Genomic DNA, 13,180 nt, shown 5'->3' on the forward strand with positions numbered 1-13,180 from the left:
AACCTTCCTTGTCTTATGCTTGCTAATCCCCAATGGGATAAAATTGTGGAAACAGATGATTCAGATATAGGTTTTGGAGGAATCTTAAAACAAAAAGATCCCCAAAATAAACAAGAATATCTTATTAGATTTTATTCTGGTAAATGGAATAATGCCCAGAAAAATTACTCCACAGTAGCAAAAGAAATCTTAGCTATTGTCAGATGTATTTTAAAATTTCAAGATGATTTATATAATCAAAATTTTATTATAAAAACTGATTGTAAATCTGCAAAATTTATGTTTAATAAAGATTTTAAACATGATGTTTCTAAACAAATGTTTGCAAGATGGCAAGCTCATTTAGCTCCTTTTGATTTTGAAATCATTTATAAGAAAGGTGAAGATAATCACTTGCCAGATTTCTTAACTCGAGAATATTTATCCTAATGTTTTCATCTACAGATATGTATTCCCGAGGAAGAGGAGAGTCCTCTTATAGAGGGCGAGGAGGTAGGGGAAAACCCCCTAATATCATTGCACAGCATGGAAAACAGAGGCTTATAGCCCAAAACTTATCCAGTTCATCAGCCAGTAATACTGAGCAAAATAATGAGTTATACAATGAATTTCAAGAATTCTTGAAACAAAAGAGAAGTAATACAGATTCTCAATCTTCAGCATCATATGCTAATATCATAAAAGATGATGATAATGATTCAGCTCTATATACAGAGACAAAACATCGAGAATTGATTCTTCTTATAGAAGAAAAAGATACCCAATGGGAAAAAACCTCATGGACTATCATGGAAAGATATCTAACCAATACATCATATGTATATGGTTCCTACAAGCAAAGAGGATTTTATGAAAATCTTCTGATATCTACAAAAAGTGTTGACATAACTCACTTTTTCAGTAATACTCAGCAGAAAGGAAGTTATAACTTCTCAAAGTTTATAATTAAGAATATTATATCTATTGAAGAATGGGGTATATCTCCATTAGTTGAAAAAGAATTTTATTCTGAAAATCATAAAATGAGTTTTAAATTCAATTTTTGGGATTATATTGAAAGTTTTAATAAAACCTTGTTTTATGAAAATGAGAAAAGAAAACATACTTGGTTTTTAAAGATTTGTGAAAATGTTTTTCACTACCCAGTTCCAAATTGGTTTTTAATATGGTGGAAGATTTTTGGTCCGTCCGCAAAAATTTTGCCAGAGGTTTTTATAAAACCCATGAATGCTTGGTTAAATGTTTCTCCAAGTATTAAAAAATCATTTTCTGAACATTGGATCGATGGTAAGACTCTATGTCTATTCTACATGGAATTTGGTATCTCATGGATCTGGAAATGGCAGCCAGAATTCGGTTACACTGATGAAGGTATCCCTTGCATATGGAGGGTCAGTTCCACAAAATTCTGGGACAAATTATTAAGAGATGATCCAGAAACTGGAAAACCATATGGTTATGAAACTCTTCATCAAATGGAAGAAAAAATTTCTTTATATCAACAAGAAATTAATAATCAACAAGAAAAGGAGAAAGCCTCTATGAGTCCTTTCAAGATTCTTACTCAGAAATATTCTGAAATATATTCAAAAGACAAAATGATTGAGATCTATATTGACGAAATGAAAAAAGATCTTTTCCAGAATATTGGAGGTTCTGATTCCAAATCAGATAAATCTATGGCGTCCGAATCTAGTGAAAATCAATTTATTCATCTAATGAAGATGCAAGATGCTCAAGACCCTGAGGATGATATTCCTCAATTTTCTCAAATAGATGACATTTTTGAGAAATTGAAAAATTCTTTAAAAGACAATATTAAAGATGATTAAGATCATCAGGAGAAGAATCTGCAGTTGGTGGAATATCACATCTTATCATGACATATCGTGACAAAAAGTGGGTGGCATATCACTTTTACTTTTTGAATTTTGTAACCATGTTACTATTTGCTTTAATAAAGCATTTACTGTTTTTATTTTAAGATGGAATCCGGGGTTTGATGTCCGGCTCTTCTATCTATAAATAGGTTCATTCTGTGTCTTTAGAAGGACACGGTTGAGTTTGCTCCCCTCTATTCTCTCTCTTGTAAAAACCCTTCTGAAGCTTATCAATAAAATTTAAAGTTCTGGTAACAACTTTGTAAGTTCTTACTGTTTTTATTTTCTGTTTTTATTTACTGTTTTTTTTTTAATTTCTATTTTCATAAGTTTAGCCTGAATGACAGGCTAAAGTATTTGTGCTAAATTATTACCTTACTATGACATGATCTATATTTATTTGTTCTTGAGATCAGATTGAGATAATAAAAGATCTATTTAAATTTTTGGAATTTAATGTAATATAAGAGTCTTTGGTTAGAACATAAGGTAAAGAGATGAACCAGGAAATGGTAAACACAAGGTTCGAGTTTAACCAGGAAAAATAAATTCATGTTGTAGCCCTTTAGCCTGCTTAGCCGAGAGATGGCGTTTAAAGCGTTCATGGGTGATTTTTTATGAATTTATGATTCTGAGGTGGACCTCGGTAAAATCCTCTGTTGTTTAATTTCTTTGATATATCTTTTATAAATCCTTTTATGTTTTGTAAAAGTTGCAAATATGAATCTTATATTCATTTTATTCTGGGATTTAAATTCTTCCTTTTCTTAGCTCAATAAGAGTTGAAGATGGTATATAGGCTGGAAACCAATAACCTCCATGTGTGCGAAAGCCACTAAGGAAAAGTTTGGTGTAACAACGCCACGTATCATATTCCTCATCTTGATCCCAAGCCCTAGATGGTATCAGAGCCATGGAAATAGTCTGGATAATAATTTAGCACTTTTTATTCAAATGAATATTTTCGGTTTTAAAGAAACTGTTCAAAACAGTTTGAATGAAGAATATGATTTACCTGATAATTTAGATTTATTGAATAAATGAACTATTCCTAAGATAGAATCTAAAATGATCTATAAGTTTGGAACCTTTGAAAAAATTGGTTTTAAACAAGTGGTTAAAACTACAGAATCATCGGTACCACTTCATAATAATGAAATGGTTATTAGATTGTTAAACAATAAAGATATTTTGCCTTATAGGAAAAATTACAGATTCATGCATATAGGTTTAATTCAAATAGCTTTTAGGCCTTTAACATTAGAAGGACTACCAGAAAGCTTCATAGCAACTTTAAGAGATGGTAGAAATTTGAATTGGAAACAATCCCTTATGGGAATAATTCAATCTAGTCTGGCTCATGGTCCAGTATATTTTGATGTTTATCCGAATTTATCTTTATCTTTGTCTGATATTAATATATTAGATTCTTTAACATTAAATGTTAAAACTCATGGTTATAATTATACTCCTGGCACAGAAGTCATATGTATCTGCTATCGTATTTATTATAAGCCATAATTTACACTGAATCCTATGTGTAAAAGAATAGATAAAAAATTAAATGAAACTATTCTTATAGAAACTAATTTTAATAGATCTAATATTACAACCCGTAGATCTATAAAATGGGAAGAAATTGAATTTCAGAAAACTGGATAATTGAACAAGCTGTTCCTAGAAATCCTATAATAAATAGGGATTTACAACAAGTTATTCAGAATAATGAAAGATCTGTTCAAATACAGTTTAATAATGAACAACGAAGATTATTGCCATCTTCTATCTATACTAGATCAAGATCTAGTCATTCTTTTATTTCGCCTTTAGATTATTTGGTGGATATTCCTCAAACTTCTAGAGCTTCTACTTCTCAGATAAGAGAAGATGTTGAGTCTCCTGTACAAGATACAGTAGATGAATTAATTATTAATCAGAATAATATTGTGCATAAAAGTAACTTTCAAAAAGTTAGAGAAACTGATACAGTTTCAGAAATGAATTTTAGTATTTAATGGATAGTAAAACTAAAATTGATTTTACTTAAGGATCTCTTGCTAGGGCAAGGATCAATGCAGAATTTTATTTACCCAAATGGGAATCTTTCAGAAATTGGTACTTTAAAAGTTTTTCTGAAGATGAGTTTAATTATATTGTTGTGAAATTTTATAAATATTGTGAAAACCAGAATAAATTGATTCATTTTGTTCCTTGGTTTTTTAAAACATTTATTATAGATTATATTTCTATTCTTGAAAGAAATTATAAACTTTCTACAGGACAGATTCAAAAATCTTTCTATCCTCCTCAACAATCTTTTATTATAGAAAAGAATAATAAAATTTTAAATTTTACTGCTTTTTCAAAATTATTTGAAAATGATATGTTACAGATAACTGTTAAACATATTAATCAGATAATTGAAAAACAGAATTATACAAATTTGTATCTTACGATAATAGGAGAAGAGATAGTTTCTCTTAATGACCGTATTGATAAAATAATTCTGGCTATTAATCAAATTAAACCAGATGTTCATATTCAAACTAAAGAAGAAGAAACTAATATTGTTTCTATTGCTACTTCTTCTATTCAATCCCCTCCAGATATCAAGGATTTTAAATTTAAATCTTCTGTTTCTGATATAGAAAAATTATTAGAAAAAAATTTAAAAATCTGAATTTGAATACTCTTAATAAAGAGTTTGATAATGATAATGATCATTCTGAAGAAGAAATTAATAAAATTAAATGGGTAGATATTAATTAAATATATATATATATATATATATATATATATATATATTGTAGGATAAAACAAAAAAAAAATCGTCGGAACCCGAAAAATCTCAGATTCTCTCTCCTCGGACTCCGCCGACCTTATATATATTTATCTACCTTGTCATTCGAAATTCTAATGTTTACGCAACACAGCACGCTGCCTGCCGATTCCGAGTCTTCATCACCATTAACGATGTCTTCTCAGGCAAAGGCAGGAAGGATCTTCTTTTCGACGTTCTTTCAAGAATCGCCACAGGTATTATAGCCTTCATCTGGTTGCTTGTTAATGGCGGGTTTTTTTTTTTTTGTCGAAGCGATGAGGGGCTGTCTTTCTGCATCTTTAATCGGATTCTTCTGGGTTTATGTTTTTGTGTGTTTTCTGGTCCTGTTTCTTGATTTATACGGCAGTAATGAGACGAATATTGAATAAAATTTCCTTCTTCAAACAGAATGAAGAAATCTTACCAGTTTCACATCGTCCAAGTTCCAAGAAATTGAAAAGGACGAAGCCGTTCAAGATTGTTACTTTTGCGCCTAATCCAACCGGGTACTTTACCAAGTCCGAGCCTAAAGCTCGATCTTCTTGGTTTTCTTGCGTCTCTAATTGTTTTCACACAAAAATTAAATCCACCAGTAATCTTTGAATCTTCTGCACAGGTACAATGCTTCATCTTTTTAAAATTCTCTTTTTCTTACATAAATAACTTGAGTTTTTCGAACTACATAGTTGAATGGACTTTTGGTTACAGTTTTGAAAATTAGTTTCCCTATAAATTTATTACGATAGTTTTGAGATGAATGGACTTTTGGTTACGTTTTTGAAAATTAGTTTCCCTAGAAATTTTTTACGATAGTTTAGTTTTTCGAACTACAGAATTTAATGGACTTTTGGTTACGGTTTTGAAAATTTGTTTCCCTAGAAATTTTTTACGATGTCTGATTAATAGTCGAAAAGAACAAAGAAGCAAATATTATTGAAAAAAGTCAGCTATATACCAATATTTGGAGCTAACCATAAATATGATGCGAAAAAATCAACCTCCACGATAGAGTGAAAGGCACCACTAAATCATAGAAAAAACTAAACAAATCAATATATGGACCTAGCCATTAATCAAATTTCAGATTTGATAGTTCAAATAGAAAAAATTAAACAAATCAATATGTGGACCTAGGCATGAATAAAATTTCAGATTTGATAGTTCAATTAGTATATCCGTTGCCATGAATTAGCAGCTTATCTTCTTGCATTAAAGCCAGAAGTTACGTTGAAACGATAAGAGTGAAAGACACCACTGAATCATAGAAAAAACTAAATAAATCAACATATGGACCTAGCCATGAATAAAATTTCAGATTTGATAGTTCAATTAGTATATCTGTTGCCATGAATTAGCAGCTTATCTTCTTGCATTAAAGCCAGAAGTTACGTTGAAACGATAAGAGTGAAAGACACCACTGAATCATAAAAAAAACTAAACAAATCAATATATGGACCTAGCCATTAATAAAATTTCAGATTTGATAGTTCAACTAGTATATCCGTTGCCATGAATTAGCAGCTTATCTTCTTGCATTAAAGCCAGAAGTTACGTTGAAACGATAGAGTGAAAGACACCACTGAATCATAGAAAATACTAAACAAATCAATATATGGACCTAGCCATTAATAAAATTTCAGATTTGATAGTTCAAATAGAAAAAAACTAAACTAATCAATACGTGGACCTAGCCATGATTAAAATTTCAGATTTGAAAGTTCAATTAGTATATCCGTTCGCTTATCTTTCGTATTAAAGCCAGAAGTTACGTAGAAACTGATTTAGAATAATGTGTTGCAATAGAAATTCAACTTGCTGACTAAGGTGGTTGGTGATCTAAATTTTGAAACCCTTAGAAATCCTTAGGTGTATGTGTCATTAATTTTTTTTTTTTTGCATAAATGTTCAATTTAACGATATCTTGCTCAATGTGTGCTTCACGGTCAGTTATGCTCAAACGTAAAAATTTGGAAAATTGATTTGGATTGGCTTGAGTTTGGTCAAAATCAATTACTTTGCACGCGCTATGCAACTCTTTTTTTGTGAGATTTGACTTTGAGGCTCTTTGAAATGTAGAAAATGGAATTTACTTGTGACTTTGGATTTAATCCATCCCTATAGTCTAATCACTTGTGCTCAAAGAAAAATCATATGAAGGTTTATTGAAAAAAAAAAAGGGGCAGTAAGGAAACAAAATCCGTACTGCTTTTGTGTTTGGAAAAAGCTACCTATGCAAATTGAAGGTTAGTGTGAAGCTCTAGCCGGAAAAAGCTACCTAACAAATGAAGGTATTAGAGTGAAAGCTACCAACCATGAACCATATAGATTTGGAAAAAGCTACCTATACTGAAGATTGCAGGGTAAAGTTTGAACGAGACTCTCCATTTCTGTCTTTCAGTTAGCTGATTTTGAAGATCTTCCTCAAAAGATGATTGTCTAGTTCACCCACACACTTGATTTATACTTGACATTGAGTAGAGCTGATTGTTTGATGAGTACGAATTTCTACTTTTGAGTATAACTTTGGTTGAATCCCCATTATGAGCATTGTGTTTGTTGAAAATTGAAAAAAAAAAAGGCGGTTGTATATTTTGACAGCTGACACATACATCTAAGGAATTATCGGGGTTGAAAAGATGTAGCATCTTGCCTCTTTGGTTACTATCAAAAACTAGATTCATGTTAGCACCAAGGTTATTCAAAAGAAACTGAATAAAAGAGGACAATGCTGACTTACGACACCCAGACACACATTACATAGTGTGTATTTAATGGAACTTAACTCATAGAAACCATTGGAAGAATATCTGTGTGTTCTCAAAAAAATATGTATACATTTTTTTTCCAGAAAAGACTATTCTTTCTGACAAAAGCATTCATGATACTTTATGATTCAACTAGTTTTACCTTAGTTCCAACATGACTTCTCCATAAATCTAAGTATCGATCGTTTTTCCTCATACCAAAAACTTACCGAGTGGAAGTTAAAGATTTAGATTCTATCATTCCAAATGCCATATTTTGATCATTGACATCCAAGCCAGCCACATAGGACAGGGCGTTCTGCTGTTTGAGCAATCAATTGCCAATACTCGCTGGAGTACTTACTATAGTGCATTTGACTGAATACAAGACATTCCTCACAGGTTGTATCCAAACTCCAATATAAGAAAATGAAATGAATATGTTTTTGTTTTAGTATATGTTTGAATCGTTTGGTTCGACGAATCGAATATCTGCTGATGTTATGTTAGAGAATTAGGGAAATTCAGAGGCTATTTAGTATAATTTGGATCCCAGGAGATTTCATGTTATTTAATTTGAAGTCAGCTTCCAGAAGGAAATTATCAAATAGTCTTTTTAGTAAAAAGAAGTTGTAAATGTTGGGCTCCAATTTCTCTTGGGATTATTAGGGACATGTATATATGGTCATTGAGAAATGAGAAATGAGAAACGCTCAACCATTTTTCCCAGGAATTAGGAGGCCCAAGCATCACTATATTACTGGACGAAGGCAGCAAATCGAACACAACATTTCCAGTTGAGCCTGACGAGCCAGAACAATTCATATGGAAGGAACAACTATGAGGTGCATGGGTGAGAGTGATTGAGCTACGCCACTCTCTAAGGTAAGAAGGGTTAAAAAGGTAAGAGAACTGCGTGGGCTTTGATTCTTCTACACCCGAAGAGGATACGTAGGCAACTTAAAAATTTCAAGCCCTTCCCTCCCCGTTTTTTTTGTCTTTTTAGAACTATATGGGTTTGATTTCTATATATTTGAACAAGAGGATACACTGGCAACTTCAAAAGTTGAAACTCTTTTGGCTTTCAAACCCTTACCTTTGTTCTCTTTGTTAATCATATTTATTCACTACATTGTTGTCTCAAATGTTTTATACATTTTTGTTTGCATAATTCATTTTAAATTCAATTTGAAGAAATCCATCTTGTTAAAAAATTTATTTGACAAACAATTTAACCATCATGTTGTAGCCAATATGTTTTTTTTTTTACAATGTCTTTGATTGGTTTAGTCTCTGCTCGGAACAAGCTTAGGAGAAGCAAGTCTGAAGATCAGATCAATCCCTGTATGTTTCAGTTCCCGATTTTCGATTTATGTTGATACAAGTTTTTTATCTTTGTTTGGAATAAAATTTTTGATTTGCAGGGATATATAAGCCACTGGAATACTGGAAAAATGAATGTGGGATTCCACCAGCGGAAAGGCGTAATGCATCATCTGTCTTTACTCTCAGAGAAATGGCGGAGGCAACTTGTTCTTTTAGGGATGAAAATTTATTATTAGGAATGGATGGATTTGGTCGAGTATACAAAGTAACAGTGTGTTCTAGAGAGGTATGTTCTAGCACGAATTCTTGAAACATGAAAACTCCCTTTACAGAGTGATGTATACGTGTTTTGAGTCGTTCTACTCCAGCTTTTGACAAGAAGGGCAGTAGACCTGAACCAAGGACCAAGTGAACAAAACTTGGTATTACATGTACTTCAGAATCACCTGACTTTCTGAGGATCAATTAAGAATGTTCAGAAACCAGTTGAAATTATTACAAGCGTTACCAAATTACCATTCGTGTGCTTGAAACTGTCACAGGTTAGACACATTCTGAATGACATGAAGAAGCTGAAGAAGGTGATCAATCAAGAAATGGAACGGGATAATACATGATGGAGTCGATAGCCATGTTTGCGAATTTAGCATCGAGATGTGTCCGGTTAGACAGCAGAGAACTTCCCACGATGTCAGAATGTGTAAAGGAACTTCGAATTAATAGGTATACTAATTCTAAAGGACTTGGGATGGCTATGCATACACATAACGATATAAAAATTGTTGTTTTCGAACGGTATGCAGCACAGAACATAGGTGTTAGTCTCCAATTCTTAAATTCATATTACATTGTCAAAGTGAATAAAAGATCAGCATATCATACATGCCAGATATGATTGTCATGTTTCAGTAGTTGTTGTTCATGAGATAAATGTACTTGTATATTTATGGAGAATTGAATATTTAATGCTCCATCGCTTCAGTGCCGGTGAACACTGGTAGTTAAATGTATTGCATATATAAAATGCATGTGAAATCAATTAAGACAGACAGACTTTTTAGTTGTGTATTATGCTGAAAATTAATTAAGACAAATAAGTTTTTTAGTTGTGTATTATGCTGAATCATCAACTGAAACACAATCGTTGAGTGCTCGAAATTTAGCAAAAATTAATATTGATTTTCAAAATAGAACACACACAGTCATGCACTCGTGTTGTTTATAGTGGTTAAGCAAGCGCGTTGTGCGTGTTAAAAATTAATTAATTAATAAGGATTGGGTGAACGATTTTCTATTTCAATTTTTTTTGATTAAGATATATACGAAATAAATTATTAGTTTTTTCAATAAAGAAGTTTTCATACCAAATGACAGAGATATTACTATAATAACAACATTCTTAATAATGCAATAATAGATTATGACATGCTAGCTAGTAATAATAATAAGAGCTTCATTTATGCAACGAGTATTCAAAGTCGAGACCAGTTTTATATATTCATCATTTTATGGCATCCATTATATATATTAAGAAGCAATAATTATTATGAGGACGATTGTACCTTGATGCTTGATTGCGATATAGTTTAAAAAATAGAAGTTGCACCATTATAATTTAGTATATGTTTTTTAATAAAACTTCAAGTGATTGATTCATCAATTGGTATCAGACTCACCTAATACATTTGGGTATGGTTTAGAAGGCCATTAATACTATTTCGGGTTACACATTTGTGTTCTATTTAATTTTTCGTACTGAAATATTTTTTTGTTATATTTTGTATAATCCACGTGGTTGGATTTCAATGGATTTGATCTTGGACATGGTCATCTAGACTTGGGATTGTCAACGAAATTGATTTTATTTTTTTTATAGAAGAATATTTAGGTAACTAGGCCAATGAGAAAGGGTTAATTGACTCATTTACAATTGTTGTGTTATCATCGGGTTAGAATTTCAGACTAGAGTTTCGAAGGAGATGAATAAATTTTTTAAAAATTTTCTTCTAAAACTCTGTCAAATAGTGCGACCGATATTGATATGTGTTAAATATCAAGATCAGATTTTCTCAACTATTAAGAAACGATTAGACCACAGATTGTGCGGAAACGTTCCTATGAATCTTATGACTAATTTATACTCAAATAAGGCAATTTAAATAAGATAAATAAATGAAGTAAAGAAATAACATAAGTGTTTTTTATGAATGTTCAGAGACTCAAGCTTCTATGTCACTCTTTCTTCCACTTACGAAAGGATTTCACTATAAGACTTTGGTTTTACAAAAGTTGTAACAACTTACTTCAACCTTATGATTTATCCATTGCCTAAATTGAAACTCGTTGCTAAAGCAAGTTGATAGTCTGAAAGTAAAAATCAGTCTACTAGCGACTAAAAATGATGATATGCGAAGAGTGTCCCAAGAAATTTTAAATGAAAACAAATGATTGAAACTTTTAGTCAATACTTGGAACAATTATTATGCCGCCCCATTGAGAAGATGCACGAGTTGCAAAAGCCGGTCAATGATAGAACTCGCCTAAGGTTCGGCAATAATGAGTGTATTTCTTCCGAGGCAAATACTCAATCGTGGTAGACAAAGGCAAGTCTAAGATGACAAAATTTGTCTGATCTAGCAAGATATATGAACATGATCAACGAGAATTTCAACCTAAACGGAATGTAAATCTTGAAAACAGGGGCAAGCACCGTAGTTTAGGTTATATCGACCTGGAGAGTTCTAAGTCTAACCGGACTTTGTTAAAAAGTAGACAAAGTCAAGCTGGTCACAACGGCTCTAACTGGTTTCACATAAAACCAAGTCTAACTAGACATTACTCTGTGGAAGGGAAGTCTAGCAGTTACCACAATTGTAGACCTGTTCAAAAGAGATACAGACTGAATGGGAATGATGTACGACCTAACAACATTCGGTGAGAGAGATAATGTAATGCCCGAATTTATTTATTTTTTTAAAAAAATTACTATTCACTAGTTACTATTCATGCGCTATGGCGCTAGAATGTAGCGCCTAAAGGAACGGGATTTTTGGCGCTGAGGAGCTGGAAAGTGGCACTGCGGCACTACTAATTCGAAAAATGAAATAAGTAACACATCTCCACTTCACCTAATTATTTCTTCTCCTTCTTCTTCACCTCATCAATTTCTCTCCTCCATTTTCGAATTTCTTACTCATTTTATGGGTGATTCGCTAAAGAAAAAATGAAATGAAGATAGATTTGTGATCCTCTCATCACGAGCTTCAAGATGATGTAAGTATTTCTCATTTTTATTCAAGTTTATATATGGGATGATTGTAATTGGATTGTGGTGTAAGGGTCTTAATAAAACTTGTAGAGCATCAAGGTAGCTTCGATTTGATTTTTGAATCACTCAATTCTAGGAAGAAATGAAAGAGATATGTGATTTTTACTAAAACTAGTCTGGAATTTTGAGTTAGTGCGGATTTGTTTACATCCCTTCTATTTATCTAGATTCTGGGATTAATTTGTTGGGATTTGGATTTGATGTTCAAACAAAAATTATACAAGATTCTCTTGTCTTCGAAATGGTATCAAGTTGGCTTGATTCTATTGGGTATTGAGGAAGTTATGCTCAAAATACTAAAATGTTCCATATATATTGACGCAGAATTTGTGGGAATTATGTTGTATGTTTCAGATTATGAACGACTGGTAAATGAATTTATTCGACAAAAAATTGTGAAGAATAATTGTTGGGCTTTGAGTTTTCTTGCATATCCAATTTGCGGGTCTTGATTCGAAGCAGTATTGAATTAATTATGAATTTTGTAAAGAAACTGCTCTGTTTTGATAAATGATCAAAGTTCTTGATTTATAGTAGACTTCAGAGGTTCAAGACTTCTCAACTCCACATTTCGATCTCTTTTTGTAATATTTGAAAGGTATGTTACGTTGGGTAACAAACGAGGTAAAAGTATCATTTTTATTTTAAACTGTAAATTCTATGGCTAGATGTATTACTTGTGATTTGTTGATGATTGTTGTCTTGAGATGAGCTTATTATGATATCGAGTTGATGATATTGATTTGCATCATTGCATTGCATCTTGTGTTACTTTTCGATTCAGATTTGATATGGTGGAGGTTGCCTTGATTTGTTGGACGTATAGGGCTATAGTTGAGTTGGCATAGTATATGCGGAGGTCGCTGCTATGGCCTGAACACTCTCTATTGGCGCACCATAGTCCGGGATTGTAGAAAACATCACCCCCACCCCGAGCGGATGTGTGGGGACCCGGGCTCTAACTCAATTATCTTTGGGATTAAGTGGATCTTCGCTAGAAAATGGGTCATAAAAAAAAAATTTCTTTTAAACATTACAAATTATTGTATATGATCATACGCATGTGATAACTCTATTTATT

The 13,180-nt window shown here is 32.1% G+C and overlaps 1 protein-coding gene across 1 annotated transcript; it reads left to right on the forward strand.

Moving 5' to 3' along the window:
• Positions 1 to 4,739: 4,739 nt before the first annotated feature.
• On the forward strand, positions 4,740 to 9,652 carry LOC142524103 (putative serine/threonine-protein kinase PBL28). The gene is made up of 5 exons (XM_075627850.1): positions 4,740 to 4,916; positions 5,110 to 5,207; positions 8,176 to 8,789; positions 8,870 to 9,057; positions 9,314 to 9,652. The coding sequence occupies exons 3-5, from the start codon at positions 8,717 to 8,719 to the stop codon at positions 9,386 to 9,388; spliced, it is 336 nt and encodes a 111-aa protein (XP_075483965.1). The 5' UTR covers positions 4,740 to 4,916; positions 5,110 to 5,207; positions 8,176 to 8,716; the 3' UTR covers positions 9,389 to 9,652.
• Positions 9,653 to 13,180: the final 3,528 nt, after the last annotated feature.

This window comes from Primulina tabacum, chromosome 14, assembly GCF_025594145.1.
Source record: "Primulina tabacum isolate GXHZ01 chromosome 14, ASM2559414v2, whole genome shotgun sequence".
Taxonomy (NCBI): Eukaryota; Viridiplantae; Streptophyta; class Magnoliopsida; order Lamiales; family Gesneriaceae; genus Primulina; species Primulina tabacum.

Excerpts from the sequence above, each read along its gene's own strand:
- LOC142524103 (XM_075627850.1), top strand. The coding sequence starts at position 8,717 with ATGTCTTTGATTGGTTTAGTCTCTGCTCGGAACAAGCTTAGGAGAAGC. Across the intron at positions 8,790-8,869 it reads TGAAGATCAGATCAATCCCT|GGATATATAAGCCACTGGAA; the intron begins GTATGTTTCAGT and ends TTTGATTTGCAG. Across the intron at positions 9,058-9,313 it reads TAACAGTGTGTTCTAGAGAG|GTTAGACACATTCTGAATGA; the intron begins GTATGTTCTAGC and ends AAACTGTCACAG.